At 33.2% G+C, this 19,209-nt stretch overlaps 1 protein-coding gene across 3 annotated transcripts; it reads left to right on the plus strand.

Moving 5' to 3' along the window:
• The first annotated feature begins 7,333 nt into the window (after positions 1–7,333).
• Positions 7,334–18,842, plus strand: LOC139821695 (G-protein coupled receptor Mth2-like). 3 transcript variants are annotated; one of them, XM_071792938.1, is made up of 7 exons: positions 7,973–8,931; positions 10,581–10,660; positions 10,828–11,938; positions 12,618–12,696; positions 13,583–13,764; positions 14,482–14,647; positions 18,237–18,842. In XM_071792938.1, the coding sequence occupies exons 1-7, from the start codon at positions 8,919–8,921 to the stop codon at positions 18,553–18,555; spliced, it is 1,950 nt and encodes a 649-aa protein (XP_071649039.1). In that variant the 5' UTR covers positions 7,973–8,918; the 3' UTR covers positions 18,556–18,842. The 3 variants fall into 3 exon arrangements, with proteins under 3 accessions (XP_071649040.1, XP_071649041.1, XP_071649039.1); XM_071792939.1 differs by lacking the exons at positions 7,973–8,931; positions 10,581–10,660 and adding an exon at positions 7,334–7,419 and having other exon boundaries at positions 10,836–11,938; XM_071792940.1 differs by lacking the exons at positions 7,973–8,931; positions 10,581–10,660 and adding an exon at positions 7,335–7,419.
• Positions 18,843–19,209: the final 367 nt, after the last annotated feature.

Here is a 19,209-nt window from a genome sequence, read left to right on the forward strand (position 1 = left end):
TCTTTAAGATTATCAACTATTAAATAAAAATAAAGATATTAAGAAACAATAAAGAGGTGTTTAGTTATTTTATTTTCAATTTTAAACATAAAACCTTATGTGTTGAATTGTAATACGTATGTTTTTATTGCATATACAATTATATATTTATACAAAAAAGTATAAACATAGCATGACATAAATAAATGTACATGAGAAGATGGGAAAAGAGAAATAAATTATTTATTAAAATTAAAAACCAATAATAATAAGGTGCCTCAAATTATATAGTTGCACGAGATGGTATAATTAAGGCTGCGGTCAACTTGACGCTACAAATGCTTCGAAACATTCCTTTTCTCCTTTCTTTCAACAAAGAAAAAAGGAGAAGAAGAACGCTTCAAAGTATTTGTAGCGTCAAGTTGACCGTAGCCTAAGATATATGTTATACTGGACCGATTATCAAATTGGTTCTAGTACCAAATGGATTCTTTGCAGAATCATCAAATTATTTAACAGAGCGACTCTCGGGAACGAATAATTTTGATATTAATTTTTGAATTTTAATCTTCTGAGTCATTATATATGAGGTTTGTTTTTTATAATATTGTCATATAAAAATGTATGAAACAGGTTTAAAACTTTTTTATTAATGTAATAATATAAATACTCATAATAATATAAACTTTTTACTCATAAACTTAATTTACTCGTAAAATGAAACGCATTTAAGAAAGGGAATTATCTCGACTTGTCCGAAATCACTATTTTTACCTTTTTATTGTATAAAATAAGTAAATGAAACATAGAATATATTTTATCTCTTTATCTTTTTTTTATATTTTATATTTATTTAATATTTAATATTAAATTTATTTATTTAATATATTTTGAAATATATTTTATTTTTTTAAATATAAATAAATAAAAAGTAACTACGCTCGTATAAATTAAAAATTAAATAGAAAAAACAAGGCCAATAAACGAGCATTAAAAGATGTTTAAAAACATATAATCAATAGGTATATATACATTGGACGGAACGTTTCGACTTCACTGAGTCTGGAACGCGAAGAGCACCGCAGTTGCGGCGGTGTCCGGATCTTCCCCTCGGACCTTGAAAATCCAGGAGAGGGCCACGTGAAGGTGTCGCGCCGGTTCGTACCCATATCCGCAGCAGGTCTCCAAGGTAAAGAGCCTCTGGTTTCGCTAGATAGTAGATAGGGACAGCGTTATTCTTTGACAGATGTACCGCCCCAGTCAAACTCCCCGCCTGGCAGTGTCCTCGAATCGGATCACGCGGGAGTATTAACGGCGATCGGCCGCGAGGCCTCACGCCACTCTGACACGCTTGGCTCTAGAACACCGTGACCGCCGGGGCACGAAGCCCTCGGGGCACGCGCTCCGCCTAACCGAGTAAGTAAGGAAACGATGAAAGTAGTGTTATTTCACCGGCGATGTTGCCATCTCCCACTTATGCTACACCTCTCATGTCTCCTTAAGGTGGAAGCACATAAAATTGCAGGAGCCATGAGCAGAATGCAGAAGCCATATGCGCATGCGCTGTGGTATCTGTAGAGCTCTACAGATACTATAGCGCATGCATATATGGCTTCTGCATTCTGCTCATGGCTCCTGCAATTTTATGTGCTTCCACCTTTACAGTGCCAGACTAGAATCAAGCTCAACAGGGTCTTCTTTCCCCGCTAATTTTTTCAAGCCCGTTCCCTTGGCAGTGGTTTCGCTAGATAGTAGATAATAATTATTTATATCGACATTGTATTAAATAACGGGTATCCTCTTGAATTAATATTCAGGAAAGTCAATCTGAGACTAAAGTACCTAATCAACAATAAACTGAAATACACAAATGAAAATGATCGATTTAATCAACATAGCGACGACACAATACAGAACAAAAAATTTATAGTCATTCCGTTTATAAAAAACATATCGAACAAAGCGGCTCATTTACTCAACAGCGAGGAGCATATGATAGGTTACAGAGTTCTCAATAATCTTGGTAGATTCGTAAAAGCACAGAAAGATAAAAATCCTGGAACTTCGAATAATAATGTAATATATAAAATTTCGTGTAAAGATTGCAGTGCTTCGTACGTAGGACAAACAAAGCGACAATTAAAAACCAGATTAAATGAACATAAGAGCAACATCAGGGCGGACCCGTCGAGACATTCTGTGATTTCCAAACATACCACAAAATTCAATCACACTTTCGATTGGGATAATACATCGATACTCGACTCCGAACCTAATTTTCATAAGAGACTCATTTCTGAGATGCTACATATTAAAGAACAAAAAAACGGGATCAACTTGAATACGGACACAGAATTTCTTGACGACTCATATTTCAGTATACTTGGCGAGTTAGCCAATCATAAGTTTTAAAGAATGTTCGGTTACATTGTTGTTTGTTTATAACTCTGCTCGTCCCGACAATCCGCACAGTCATCTGACATCCGCGAAACGAGAAAGAGCACTACATAGCACATTTTACGTCCTGATGAATACATGTAAGTTTCAACGGTTTTATACTTGCGACAATCATCTCAGTTATACACGATCTTTACAGATAAAACCTTTTTATATTCTGACCACACATTCTGAGAACAATTATGGACCGGACCCGATTTATTCTCGCCTCCGAACGAAGAATCAATTACGCAATTTTCGCTGACTACATTTCATCTCTGACTTTGACTTCGTAGATGTATCGACATAGACTCACAGTATGTATTCGTTAGACAATCGAATGGTGATGTGGCTCGATAGGCTTAGGTATTTTATAATGTTATTGTAACACGACGAATTCTACATGTTAAATTAATTACTACGGCTGAAGAAGACTCAGTGAAGTCGAAACGTTCCGTCCAATGTATATATAGGTACCTATTGATTATATGTTTTTAAACATCTTTTAATGCTCGTTTATTAACCTTGTTTTTTCTATTTAATTTTTTAAATATATTTTACTAGCTGGTTACCCGGTCTTCGCCCGGGAGTCGTTTTTTTTAAAACGACTTTATTTGTGTTTCAATATCCTTATTGTAGACAAACATAAGGAGTGTGTCGGGTGGTTGATTGAAAGACGATAATTTAACTTTTTCGCATGAATAACACATTCTAGGTGCTTAAGTTTTAAACTGTTTTGCTTGACAATAATCACATATTGCATCAATTTGCCTAATTATAACTCTCGGATGAAATTGATATATTCGTAATTTAAATCCTAACTAAATGCCTCTAATTTCAAATCGGACCGCATAAACGTTTTCGTGGATTAAACATGTCATAACCGGTCTTTTTCTACTCGATTTTCACACTATTGAGTCATTTCCACTTTTCCGATATATTACTTACCAATCAGCGACTTCATCTCTTCCCATACAGCATGAAATATTCCATGAATGTTCTATAAATATTCTTTAGAATATTCATGAATGATCTATAAATGTGCAAAGAACGTGTAATGTTTGAATGTTCTTAGAAATTTCTGTAAATATTCTCGAATAATCTACAAATGTTTTATAAATTTTTCCGCATAATCCATAATTTTTATATATATGCAAAATATATTTATAGAACATTTATAGATTATTTTAGGAACATTAAAAATGGGATATCGCATATTCTGTATACATTTAATATTCACCCGACATAAAAAACATTATTTATTTTGAAATTTTATTACTATTTTTTAACTAAATTTGTTTCTTAAGATGCAGTCTATGATTATAAATATTTTCTCGTATTTAAAAAACACACTTACCTTGGTGGGATTCGAACTCGGGACCTCTGGATCGTGAGCCAACTACCTTACGTGGTAGACTACTTCTTAATTTGATGTAAGCGTTATATATAGTCTACATATGTCATAACCAGCGCAAATATATAATTTTTCAAAAATCATCTTAAGAAACAAATTTATTTTAAAAAGAGTAATAAAATTTGAATTAGATATATGATATAATATTTCTCAATGTCGGGTGAATGTCAGAAACCAGTCCCGGCTCATTATGAAATTTTTTTATACAATTATATATTTTTAATTATTTTTTTTTTAAAGAAAATTGTAAATCTAATAATAATGATAAAGAATAAGGATTGGCTATTAAGCTTTGGCTTAATATTGGGCGGCACTTGCTTGCCAAGCCACGGCTACCCAAATTCGGGTAATAGTTGGGCCAGGCTTGGGCATTAAACGTCGGCAAGCCGACACTCGTGCCAGTCTTGGCCCGTTTCTCGAGTATCGGCGTTTCCTACCTGGGGACTTTCTCGCGGTCTCGTTACGCTTCCCCTTCGTTAGCTCGCAAGGGTCTCGGATTTCTAAAAAGTTTTTATTAATCTTTCCAGAATATTTATATAATGTTCCAAAATATTCTTTAAATATTCCTAGAATAATTAGAATATTTTCAATATTTTTCCTAAAATGTTTATAGATTATTTTAAAAATATTCTACTAATATGTAAAAAATATTCTATTAACATTCTGAATATTTCATGTTCATTGCAATGTTCACAGATTATTATTGAAATATTCATAACAATTCTAGAAAAGTTTTTCAGAATATTCATAGCACATGCTATAAATGTTTAAGAATATTAACAAAATGTTCCGTAAATATTCCAAATATTCTATATTTGTCAAAATATTTATAGAACATTTTATGCATTTTTTAAATGTACTATATTTATTAGACATTTGTAGAATATTCTATGCATATTCCGAATGGACAAAATTTCATGGAATATTTATAGAACTTCTACAGAATATTCTGAATGGAATATTAAAATATTTATAGATTGTTTATAGCACATTTCTTGCATATTCCATGCTCTATGGGTTGGTTTTCCCGGGCGTTTTTTCGGGAATTTCGAGATTGTTCGCTCGCGATGTACACAGAACCTCGATATTTCACTTAAAAAATGCCTTGGAAAATCGGTTATCGATAAGTGAAATATCGAGGTTCTATGCACATCGCGAGTAAGCAATGTATAGGACTCCCCGAAAAATTCTACCCCTGTTTTATATACAATTCTTTAACATTTGGTCCATTATTTCCCGAAAAATTGGAAAAATTTCTGATACCGGTTTCCCAAAAGATCGGTAACGAAAAATTATACACTTTATGGCACTCCCCAGGAAATTCTACCCCTGTTTTATATACCATTCTGTAAAATTTAGTCAATTATAATATTTTCCGAAAAATTGGAAAAATTTCGGATACCGGTTCCCAAAAAGATCGGTAACGAAAAACTATACACTCTATAACACTCCCCGGAAAATTCTACCCCTATTTTATATATTTCTGATAAAAATTCGAATAGTTTAAGAGTGTATAAAGAACAGACATACATACATACAGACATTCTATTTTATATATATAGATATGGGGGAGACCGGGGCGAAGTCGGCTCCGGGGCGGAGTTGTTTTTGCAATTATCTCGAAATCTGTATACTGTGTGAACTCGCCATTAATACTGTAAGCGCGGCTTATGGTGCCCACGTGACCAACGGAGTTTAGTGAGATTACGTGCCATGTTGTGATTTTTATGGAAGCAAACGTAACGTGTTTTCGCAGGTCGAAAGTAAAATTTCTTCCGCGTCGAAAGTTTGTAATATCTTAAGTATTATTGTTTCTCCGAATCTCAAAGTAAGCGATTGTAAAGAGTAATGCATGCTGAACACGAATCCAGTGCAGTTTTTTTATTTTCATTGATTTCTATTATTTTATAAGCGACCAAACCTAAAACTTGTGTTTGGGGCGAAGTCGTGCTCAGGCCAAAACGAAGTCAAGAAAGCTAAATAATATGTGCTGCGTATGCTCGGAGATAATATATATAAAAAACAGAGCCGAGATGAAAAACAGTGCATTTCGTGCAGGAGTAAGGCACACAACGAGTGCGTGCGCTCGTCAGACTCTGTTTTTACATGCTTTAACTGTTAAGCGAAAAAGAAAATTGATTTTCTTGAAATTATTTTCCGTTTTCCATTTTTCTACCAAAAAACAATGAATAAAGTGTATTCTATTATTTTTTATGATCAAAATTATGTATCTTTATTTAAAATCCAGTCCGAGAATGAAGACACGACTCCGCCCCGGGAATTTGGACTTTTCGATTTTTGCACCTTAGTCGTTTTTTACTCTATACCGGTTGAACAAAGCGACGTAGACCAAAAATGCCTATATAAATTTTGTAGCCAAAGGTTCACTCTTTACGATGGTATACTATATTTCACTAAACTTATTTATTTTGTTGTTAAAAATCGGCACCGAAAAAAAGCCGATTTCGCCCCGGTCTCCCCTATTTTTTAATTTTTTATTTTTTTATCGAGCAAAGAATACAAGGTTGCACAGTCGATGTACATAGAAGTTCAGTTCCCATGCTTTGAAAACGAGTTTTTTGACGACGCACCGCACCGTCAAGAAACACATAATATGTAATACTTCTATATTGCTAGTCAGCCAACTTCCCAATAAGCGATGTACAGACGGCGTATTAATGCTTTCCAGCTGTGTTCTGGGGATTTCTATAGTGCACATGTATTATGCTTTCAGGTGGAAGGCATTAATGACACCATCTGTACTCGCCGATGAAGTGAGACAGATAGCAGACGATTTGATCATTCTGCGCAAACGCGACGTCTGTATGTAAGGGCGCAGTATAACAATTTCACGGTTTTTTTTTCACATTTTCGTCAATTTTCCACATTTTTCCCGCTACAGGCATAATTTTTATGGCCATTTTCGGATTCTACGACTCAAAATACGTAAGAATACGTAGGATTTATTCGTTTCCCTAACAGTTAATTATTCCCGAAACCTCAATTTGGAATAAATCTCTCCTTTCTATAAGAGATCGCGGTCATTAATGCCTTCTCATCTGAAATTAACTGCGTTCTGAGATTATGAGAAGGCATTTGTGGATTTGTGTTCCCGTGTGTACAATACATCTTCAGTTTGAATATCTCACCTTATAAGATTTGAATAACATTCTTAAGATAAGATTTGAATAACAAGCATAAATACGAGTCTTATTATTAAACTGCATTTAATCGTTCGATAATTTTACTTTGGTATTTTTATACGCAAAATAATTAAGAAAATCCAATTATGTAAAAAAATCATATATTTCCGTTAAAAAAATTGACGGTAGAAAAAGAATGATGTATATATCATCTGAACTAATCAAACTATCATCTTTAAAGGCTTGCCGAAGTTTCTTATTTCAAATCATTGTGTATGCGTTAATTGCCAGTAGGCATGGCAGTACGATAAACTTTTTCTTAACGCCATCAACCGCAACGGCTCATCGTCTAGTAGTTCCGTCTTGTTGTTTGCCTAAGAACATTCGTGTGCTATTCGCTTTGTCGAGAAGTGAATCGCGAAACTATAAACACTGTGTTCAGCTTGTGTTAGCTTTATCAGCCAAACCGTCATCATATTTTTCAGCTTAAAATCAATCATAATTGTTATAAATAACGGTGTTATTAACAATGTGTTGAAAAAAAGTGTGCGATAAATCAATCTTTTCTCTCGCTTACACCCTTGATAAATGTGTAATTACATTGTGTTAATAACTCGCTGTTATTCTGATCTTTCTTAGTCTAAAGTTTTATTAAATAAGATTATTCACGAGTTCCGTGTCATTTCTATATCATTATCACAGGAGGTAATATTTGTTTTTCTCATCAAACAGCACTCCTCACTTGTGTCACATTGTTTAATTACTTTTCCTTTATCTCTTACAATTAGAAATTAATAGAGGTATAAATGTTTGACCCAACTAGCCAAGTTTTATTGCTCAAAACAACGCTACGTTTCGACCGTAGATTCCGGTCCTTTTCAAGCGTATGTACTCACAAATATTGATTGGTCAGACAGTTTGGACATTATGTCTGACCAATCAATATTTGTGAGTACATACGCTTGAAAAGGACCGGAATCTACGGTCGAAACGTAGCGTTGTTGTGAGCAATAAAACTTGGCCAGTTGGGTCGAACATTATATCTCTATTAATTTTTAATTATTCACTGGCGACTCAAGCTCTCTTATTGTGTTTCTTACAATCAGACCAATCGTGTCTTTTTTAGCTACAACGTAACTATGATTTTGTGTAAATGAACAAAACTGGCTGTGATCCAAAATTCACTCTATCAATGCTGAAAATCTTTATCTGCATGCAATATAAAGACTTTTCGACTCAATTTTTGATAAGGAATAGCGTTATGTAATTAATGTTATGTAATTTAAGAAACACCCTATAAACGTGTATATGTAAATAAATGAGCAAAACGAAATAAGAGAATGTTTTTTTTATAAGTTTGCTTATCCAATACAAACCGGTTGAAATAAAAACCGGTTAATCAAGTAACCATAATACCGTACAATTCTTATTAATGACTACATAATAATGAAATTCTCGAGTAGTAATCGTAAATATAAAAATGACATCAGAACGATTAGCCAAGGACTTTCGAAAAAACTTACATCCCGGAACTTAAGCATGCCAGATTACACATTAATTGCGACGATCATAATTCAAGTGCAACGGCATTACATAAGGATAATGATGTTAAGAGCCATATGGTTTATAGCTGAGAAGATGAAAGATTACCTTATATCTGATTGAATTATCCTCGACGGAATATCATTCGACGGAAATGAGGAGCTACGAATACACAATGTTATTCTGCTAATTGCAAGTGGAGAGAAAACCCACATTGAACAAGTTTTATACTCGTTTGCGCCCACATCGTTCCTAATGGTCGCCACGCATATCGTCTACAAAGCCTGTCATTTTCAATCTAATGAATCTGCACGACTTACAATTAATGCCATATTACATTATATGTCTGACGCGTATTGCATGGTAACGCATCCGATGTCATGAGAACGGATTTCTGACTTCGTATGCATCGTAACGGTACATATGTAGAACTATGTACTATATACCGCTTCGCGCGGGCTCAAAATCTATCTTCTCCCCAAACTCACCCATTAATTAGGAGCACCAATAGAACCCCATAAAACCCAATTTTCAACTCCATAGTAGCGATCTCCATAAAATTAGTAATCTTTTGGTACCAATTTCAACAACAAAAAATTAAAAAAAATTTGGCACCGTTTTCAAGAAAATCGATCCATTAATAAAAAATTATCTATTAATGAAAAATTAAACTTATTTTTCAAAAATTAAAAAAATGTTGGCACTGGTTTCAAGAAAATCGGTCAATTAATACTTATTATTTCTCGAAATTTTAATAATTTCCAAACCGGTTTCTAAAAAATCGGTAACAAAAAATTATCCATAAAAGAAATTCAGCTTGATATCTCAAAGTTTACGGAAATTGGAGCAATCACGTACATTTTTTTTAAACAAATCGGAAACCCTTTACTATTAGCAATTTTTTTAATTCTATTACATTCTTTAGTTCTTTCTAATCCTATTTCATATATAATTTTTTAAGATTCAGTCAATTATTTCCCGAAAAATTGGAAAAATTTTGGAACCGGTTTCTAAAAAATTGGTAATAAAAAATTATATATTTTATGGTAATTCCCGGAAAGTTCTACTTCTATTTCATATAAAATTCTTTAAAATTCGGTCCATTAACGAATAAGTAGTTCGCGGACAGACAGACAAACAGTCGGGTTTTATATTATAAGTATGTTTTTGGCACCAGTTTTAAGAAAATCAATACATTAATAAAAAATTAAATTTTTAGCACCAGTTTCAAGAAAATCAATACATTAACGGAAAATTACCCATAAAAATTATCAATAAAAAAATAAACTGGCACAGTAACAACTGTGCCGCCAGCCGCACAACGTAGAACTACGTCAACTGTCATTATTTTATGTTAAAGTATTCAGCGAAGGAAAATAGACGTAGGGCAATTCCCGGAAAGTGTTCTACCCCTATTTCATATATAATTCTTTCAGATTCGGTCAATTATTTCCCGAATAATTGGAAAAATTTCTGAACCGGTTTCCAAAAAGATCGGTAACGAAAAATAATACACTTTATAGCACTCCCCAGAAAATTCTACCTTTACTTCATGTACAATTCTTTGAGATTCAGTCAATTAATTTTCGAAAAATTGGATAAATTTCTGATACCGATTTCCCCAAAGATTGGTAATGAAAAATTATACACTTTATGGCATTCCCCTAAAAATTCTACACCTACTTCATAGAAAAATTAAAAAAAACCGGTTTCCAGAAAATCGGTAACAAAAAACTATACACTTTATGGCACTCCCCGGGAAATTCTACCCCTACTTCATATACTTTTGGTAAAAATTCGGTCCACTAACGAATGAGTAGTTCGCGGTCAGACATACATACATACAGACGACGGTACTTATATGTATATATATAGATTAGAATGACATGATTGCTTCTTAATATCCGTCACTATATTATAAGCGAAAGGACTGCGCATTATCCTGAGACGAAGTTTTGGAATTAATATCTGTACGTGTGAAACTTTCGTCCTTCGTTTGTAATTAATCATTCATCATGGTTTCTTGCTTTTTAAAAGAATTATCTTGTATTTTACATACGCTAAAGATGTTGCTCTCAAAGAAGCCAAAATCTCTTTTTGTCGCTTTGTCACCATTCACAGCCGACCGAGAACTTATCTGGTCGAGGTACTTTACCTTTTTCAGTCATCGACGTCATCGGTTTTCCCAACACACGTTCGCATGCCCATTCAAAAATCAGGTTCATTCTTTGCTCCTCATACAAAACCGTTGCAGAATACAATTATTACTCTCGTTTCTGTTTCAATTGGCTGTTATGTTATATTGGCTGTTAGACATTTAGGAGCCAGAAGCCAAACTGGATCAATAGTTTAACGATGTGTCCACCAAATATTGTACTTTGGTGTTTCGTACTTCTACTTGTCGCTTCGTTCTCGAAGTCTCAGATAAATTTTACGAATGGCGATGAGCGGAGTGACAACTCGATGGTGCGATACCATCCTCTCATAAGTTCTGTGAAATACTTCAAATACCGAAATGACGAGATGGAGTCAACACAGTGCAATTCATGTAAAAATTCTATCAAGAATGGCGACGAGATGCAATATGAGTCCCGTGTTAATTCTACAAAGAACGCGGATCGTAAGAATGATGATTCGATGTGGTACGAGTCTCGAGAACATATCATAAAAAATCGCGAACAGAGTAATCAGATGTCTATGGAGTCCTACGCGAATTCTACAGAGATCAACGTTACAGACTCCACGTTACAAAAAGAAGAAAATCTCACGAAGGTTGAAAGCGAGAGCGATTCCACGCCGAACGAACTCTATGGAAATTCTACTACAGACGACTATGATAATACTACGGCCGTCATTGTTCCATACAAAGCGTGTGACAACGTTACTTGTATTCAGCTCTGTTGTCCTTTTGGTGATAACTTAACGTCGCGGGGGAAATGCGTCGCTGACGGGCCGGGTAATTATTCCTTCCCAAGGGTATTTGCATACAATTTCAAGGGTAAAAGGCTGAACGAACTATTTCGACTGACTGTCCACGATCCGTGCGTTCTACAAGGATTAGAACGCGGTCAGCTTAATTATCATGGATATGTGTTCCTCAACAATGGCTCTTTATACCTGGGTCCTGACACTCCACTCATTTTACCGACATCTTACTGCGTTGCCATCTTGCAGCGGAACATTTACGACACGATCGTATGCGCTAATCAGATTAAAGTTCCGATATATATATCTGCGTGCCTTCTAATATCTTTGCCGTTTCTACTGTTGACATTCATTGTATATTCCATATTGCCAGAGCTTCAGAATATGCATGGTTACACATTGCGCGCACATGTTGCCTCATTGTTCGTTACGTACGCGATTATGTATTTTGGCCAACAAAATTTTGAACTATCTGAATGGAGATATTGCGTTCCACTGGGTACAGATGCATAAATTCTACATATATAATAATACAGCAATGCTTTTATATATACATATAACTAATAATTAAACTATTAGATGTATCCGCGCACATTTGTTTCTTTCTAATAACTTAATAAAATAAAAATTTTTAAATTTTTAAAAGCAAATAATAGATAATGTTTAACCCTCCGTCTGTATACATGGGTCTACCGCGGTGTCCGAGCCAAAATGATATCTGCTCATAACTGTAAAACTTGCAAGCCTGCCAGAAAATATTGAATAAACAATGTTTATTAAAATACCTATAAAATCGTTAACTACAACGTAGGCAGGTTTTGTGAATTTTTTCAGATTTTCTAAAATACTTTAAGATAAGGAAAAATAGCGTCAAACATGATAGACACTCCGAGGGTGCAAAAAAACGTATACAGACGGATTTTTTGTACATACACAAATACATATATCTGACCTTCCTGTAAATAATTTTCTGGTCTTTCTAAACGAAAATTATACGATAAAGCATTTAATTCGGCATGCCATTTGTTTTAAATTTATTTATTTTTTTTTCAAATTTGCAATGCAGGAAGGTTAAGAAAATCTCACAGACAGATATCATATTTTTATATAAACCTGATCGACATTCTAATATATACGTGCTTGACGATTTTAACACATTATTTACTTAATTATTCCAGCCTATATTTTCAATTTCTCGTTTTTGTCGACCTTCTTTTGGTTAAACGTAACGTGCTTCGATATTTGGTGGACATTCAGGTAAACAATAATTCGAGTTTTATTATATACTATATAGTGTGCAAGTACAGCACCGGTAAAAAATATTGCATGGCTGTTATGGAAAGGGAAGTCGTTATATTTTAATAAAGAAACCATACATAAATGTTATAAAATTTTATTTTAGTACCGTTATTTTATAGGAATACTTTGAGGAAAAACAAAGATCTTAATGATTTAATTGATGTTAAATATATATAATTATGCCGTTTAACAAAAAAAAGCACAAGAACGAAACTTGTGGCATCCGCTAGTTTTTTTAACAGATCCCGTTTGCTAAATTGCTAGCGAGCACGTCACAATTCTGAGAAATTTACAGTTAAAATTGCAGAAATGGGCTATTTTAATGTATTTTGGCATATTACAACCACGATATGTGACGTGTTGGAGAAGTTTAATTGCAATCATTAAGATTTTTGTTTTTTTCTCAAATTATTTCTATCAATTTTATACTAATATTTTATTCAATTTATACTATATTAGTATGCAAGTATATCACAATATTCAGTTTTACTGAAGAGCAAAAGATAATTTTAATGACTTCCGAATTTCTTAAATGACTTGAAACAAAAAATATTCAAATAATTAAATTGGTCAAATCGAAAACTTTGCGTGAAAAGAAACACGTTCCCGCTTTTAAAATAGGATAATTTGATCACTTATGTACAAACCAGCCAAACATTCTAAATATCCATATTATAAATATTAATATATTTCATATACAATCATTGATACATATCTCATATACATTTATATTTTTACGATTATTATATGGTTATTTACGGTTATATAATAAGGTATTTTTGTTTTTAAACACATATGTTGGAAGATAATTTGTTATTGGCTAAATATAAATCGCATTTCACAGAGGACTCCGTTCGCATCAAACTAACATGAAGCAAGACAAAAAGAGGTTCGTGATGTATTCGCTCTACGCGTGGGGAATCACCTTTATCCTAAACGTTATATGTGCCATCATGGATTATGCTCCCGGAATACCAGAAAGCTACATCCGACCGGAAATGTGCAAGATACAATTTTGGTTCAGTGGTAAGTGACATCAGCAATGGCATCCTTATTAATGCTAATGGAACATTTAACTGAAGTTTGAATTTAAGGATGTTTTACCTATAGCTATATGTAGTATAATTTTGTTTTCTTGATTAAAGACTTTACATGTATGTCAAACAACTCAAAATTTTTTTGTATGTTAGAAGGGATTACCGTTAACAGTTTGAGTTTGGTTTTTTGTTATTTAAATAATTAGTATTGTTTAAACAATTAAAAAAATTTTTTTGTGACAAAAAATTTTGAAACTTAAAATACAATATCAATGATGTATGTTTTACACAAAAAAAGTTTAAGAAATATCTTAATGGTTTATTTATATTTTATTTATATTTACAGCAAAGTGTCGATTCTCTATAAGGGATAATGTTAATTTTATCAACTTTAAAATTAAATAACTCTTAAATAACTTCAAAATTTTACAGAGTATTTTTAATTTAATTTAAAAACAATTTACAGCACTTTCTGAATATATTTGAAATACCTCCAATACATTCTTAATTACAATAACTTTTAAACCAGTAAAAGAATTGTGTTGAAATTTTACACAGATACTTAGACATAATAATAGAACAATCTATGAAATTTTTAGATTTTTGGTAATGCTTTGAGATGTTACACATACATCCTTAACAACTTTCAATAAAAATAATAGAACATATGTCTACACTAGCGTGTAATATAAAGAATTCGTTTCAGATAAAGATGCAAAAACGTTATATTTTTACATACCCATGGGTGCTACTATCATCAGTAACATTTGTTTCTTTATTGCTACAACGCTAACGATTCTGTACCAGAATATACGTACAGCCCATCAACTGAGAGATGCGGAAAGCAGACGTCACAATGAAAATAAGCAGAGGTTCGTCGATAGAATTAATGTCAGTCAAATGCATTCACATTTACAAAAAAAAACACCACAATACGCAATTCACTGATACTTCCCATCCTTAAGCAAAAGATAAAGTTATTATTTCATATAGGTATATTATTATCAAGATCGTATGTAAAGCGCATCATACATGACATTCTTGCAGTATCATTATAATGATATTATGTGCTATTATAGAAGATTATACGGTATTTCTTTACGCTAATTTGTACCAATTAATAGTCGCCCCCCCCCTTCGCTCAAGCTTCTCATCGCACTTCGTATGTATTCTTATAGAAAACTAGCTTGATGAAGACCCATGTTTCGCTACGGTAATACATATTTTACCCCTTTTCATCTCCTTAGGAGTCGAATTTGTAAAAATCTTTTTAGTAAGTGCTATATCATGGAAGAAATATATACTTCCTGAATTTCATATTTCTATTAGGTTTAGAGGTTTGGGTTGGGCGTTGATGCCGTTGATGTTGTTGATAAGTCAGTCAGTCAGTCAGTCAGTAAACTATTAATATGTACCTAAACTATAATAGGTAGTGATGTAATAGTTATTTGACACGTTTACGAGACAATGACTTACTTATAATGTGCTAACAGTAAAACTCACGGAAGTGTCCCTCCTGATTTTGATGAGTTTTTAGTATGTTATTCTCTAGATGAAAATAAGAGACACGTATTTTTTTATACTTGCTCATATGCGTGTTTAGGGGATAAAACACTCCTTTGAAGAAAATCGGTTTTTCTCTTTCGGGCCGAATACCTCCAAAACTATAAAAGATAGAAAACAACTTTTTATAAACAAAAATTAAATGGTTTAAAGAACACTTTAAAATAATAACAAAATAAATTTTTGGTAATTATGTAGTAATACGGACCACCCTCCGATGACCTTGACCTTGACATATGTTGTCAAGGTCACCCTCCTGAGTGACCTTCGGAAGGTTTTGCCGTCGCTCGTTATTCGTTAAAAAGTTATTAACAAGAAAAGTTTCGAAAATATAGCAGTTATTTTAAGTATTGAGAGGCATAAATGACTAATATTACGTCTCTTTTTTTTTAAGTAGAGAATATCTCGTTTCGCGTGAAAGTTGCTGTTTTACCAAAACACAACATTTAAAACAGTAAATTGTTGATAAATTGAAGTCTTTTTGTTAAGGGGCTTCCCTATTATAGTGTGACAGGGCCTAAAAATGAATGATTTTTAAAAGAAAAACGACAAAGCCAATTGATGAACAACTTTTCCCACATATTTTACTATATTTCAAGAGTGCATACAAATTTTTTCAAAATTATCTGTTATTAAAGCCCGTGCCAGCCATTTTTTTGGAGCGCCGCGAAAAAACGGTGACCACGATTGCAGCCGTTGTAGTTATCTGAAACAAAAAAGTAAAAGGATTCTTAATCTACTTGAGTGTGGCTATCGTCTGATTGAAAATTTTAAAAATTATAGCTAAAAAACGTCTGCTAAAAAAGACGAAAATAATTATAATCGCTATAATTTTTTAAATTTTCAATATTTTTTCATGATTCTGCTGAATTTTTTTATAGATAATTTTTTATGGATAATTTTTATGGATAATTTTTTATTACCAATTTTTTAGAAACCGGTTTGGAAATTATTCAAATTTCGAGAAATAATGAGTATTAATTGACCAATTTTCTTGAAACCAGTGCCAAAATTTTTTTAATTTTTGGAGGATAAGTTTAATTTTTTATTAATGGATCGATTTTCTTGAAACCGGTACCAAAATTTTTCTAATCTTTTGTTGATGATTTTGATGAAACTGGTACCAAAAGATTACTAATTTTTATGAGGATGCATGGTTACTATGGAGTTAAAAATTAGGGGTTTCATGGAATTCTATTAGTGCTCTTAATTAATGAGTGAGTTTGGGGAGAGGGGAATAGATTTTGAGCCCGCGCGAAACGCGGGCTCAAAATCTAGTATATAGGGTAAACCAGCCAGTGAATGAACGGGGTCCAGTGAATGAACAAAATCACTTATATTTTAAATATGAAAAAAATTATGGGTCAAAGATAAATAATTTTGTGATGAAAATTAAGAGAAAAATTAACAGGTGGCGTTGAGATCAATGTCACGGTTATAAACAAAGTGTCGACTTAAGGAGAAATATTTTTATGCTTATGACGTGCAAGCTAATAAGAGGTTAATTTTGGAGAGGTTGCGATTTTACGTTTGAATAAGCGTTATAATTGATTTTCGAAGGTAAATATTGCATCATATAAGTAAAGATAGAGTCAATATTTTATTTTGTCAAACATTTTTCTGTAAATTCGTAAAAATACGCTAAATATAATGATGTCTATTCACTGGTGTGATTTTCTAACCTTTTCCCAGTGAATGAACATGTGGGCTCTATTTTGGTAATTCGACATTTTTAATTAAAAAAAAAACGTCTCTATAGCTATTATACATATGATTCAATCCGGTACTCCCGGAAGCCGCTTACCAGGACGAGGAGGCCGAGGATCGAGCCCACTCTGAAGAGAATCATCTCGCTGTCACTTTAACCGTCACCGTGCATCGTCGTCTCTCACCCACGAGTCTCGACGTTACGCGGTGCGACGGGTCCCTCGTGGTGAGGCTCGACCGCCCCGCGCTCGCCACGTAATCAAAACAATCCCGCCGCCGCTCGCCGTAAACATCGCGTTGTTCCGCGCGACGTCACCCTAACCACGGTCTTGTATGTAAGACCGTGACCCTAACCTATGATCCGTGCCGCCAGCCGCCACTGCCGCCGACACTCGTTGTGTATGTACGTGGAGCTGTACGCGCGCGCGCACGCTTTATAATACATAAGTTTATATGCTTTATAGTATTATTCCAGTGCAAAAATAACATTCTGTGATTGTTAAAATATAATATTTAACTTTAATTATTTAAGATCTATATACATTAGTAGGTATGTATCTACATGAAATACATATGTTCATTCACTGGTAAGCAGCCGTTCATTTACTGGCAATTCTGTTCATTCACTGGTATATCGGTCCTTTTGTCACTTTTCCATTTATATTCTAAATGTTTTATTCTGAAAGCACCTTTAATATTTTTTTTAATAATCAGTATGATATATTGAATCAACTACATCGATGCTGAAAGTGATACGGATAATAATTTTATTTCACGTCTCTAATGAATAGAAGACACCGCTTATTTGTTCATTCACTGGCTGGTTTACCCTATAAATAAGCTCGTCCGACTCGCGCCTTGGCAACAATAATCGTCTGGTACCAACACAAATCGGATAAATAATTAATCGATACAGTTCTATTGATAACTGCATTCTTTTAATTAAACTTATTATTTGGAAAATTTTATAATCAGAGTTTAAACATAAATTTTATCTGTACGCGACATTATTAAGATTATGTAAAAATCGACGATCTCAAAAATATCTGTTTTCATGTGTCTTTTAATATTTTTATTGTTAGAAGACATCCTATATACATGCATATATCTTATCTATACATATATAATAACTATCGTAACTATAGTAACTATCGTAATTACAGCTAATATAAAATTATGTTTTGTTCACAGGTTTAATATGTATCTGAAACTATTTATAGTGATGGGAATAACCTGGGTTATGGAGTTAATAGCGTGGTCGATCAATGTCGATTTTGTGCCTGCGATCGTCTGGTCCCCTATCAACATAATAAATGGCTTGCAAGGTGTCATTATTTTCATCATATTCGTGTTTAGAAAGAAAGTCAAGCAGCTGCTACTGAAACGATTCGGTGGACGGAATTGCGGCCCGTTTTGTAAGATTCCAATGAGCAGCGATAGTACGATGAATACCGTTTCCACATCGGGATCAGGAACGCATCCCATGCGAGAGATCAGTTCCTCTAATTAGTAGCTATTATAATCATTTCCAATTAATTCTATTCATAACGCTGCAATATAAAGAAAAAATTTTATAATATTACGGATGAGTTAATTAGTATAGTTAATCTCAGCGCCATAATTTAATTCTCCAATCGAAGATTGATCTTATATTATATTGTAATTCTTATATTATATTATATCGCTTTCTTTGAAAACAATAATGATATATTTTAATAAAACATTTTTTAAAGTATGAAAATAAATTATTATAAATTGTTATATTATATTATAAATAAATATACATATAAATCGCTATTGATTGTACATAGTGATAATATAAAAAAAGTCTTAGACGTCTTTTATATTATACTAGCTAGAATTATCAAATTTGCATAACAGGGGAACTGTGCCTAATATCGCCCTTGTTCCTAATTCCGCATCCTATTGATCGAGATATTGATCGAGACTGTTATACATATACATGTTGCATTCTGTCAGTTGAACAACGCTGCTTTGGACGATCATTTGTTTTATTTCAGTCAAAACTGTGATATATAAAAAAGTAGCATGGCAGTTCATAGTTTTAACGATAAAGTTTCGAAATTTCGCAAGAGGTGTCTTTTGGGCAATTCGTGTCGTGACTTGAAAGTAATAAATTCACTGCACGCACATGAATTTACAT

This window comes from Temnothorax longispinosus, chromosome 11 (assembly GCF_030848805.1).
Source record: "Temnothorax longispinosus isolate EJ_2023e chromosome 11, Tlon_JGU_v1, whole genome shotgun sequence".
Lineage (NCBI taxonomy): Eukaryota > Metazoa > Arthropoda > Insecta > Hymenoptera > Formicidae > Temnothorax > Temnothorax longispinosus.

Excerpts from the sequence above, each read along its gene's own strand:
- LOC139821695 (XM_071792938.1), top strand. Across the intron at positions 11,939-12,617 it reads GAGATATTGCGTTCCACTGG|CCTATATTTTCAATTTCTCG; the intron begins GTACAGATGCAT and ends TAATTATTCCAG. Across the intron at positions 12,697-13,582 it reads GATATTTGGTGGACATTCAG|AGGACTCCGTTCGCATCAAA; the intron begins GTAAACAATAAT and ends CGCATTTCACAG.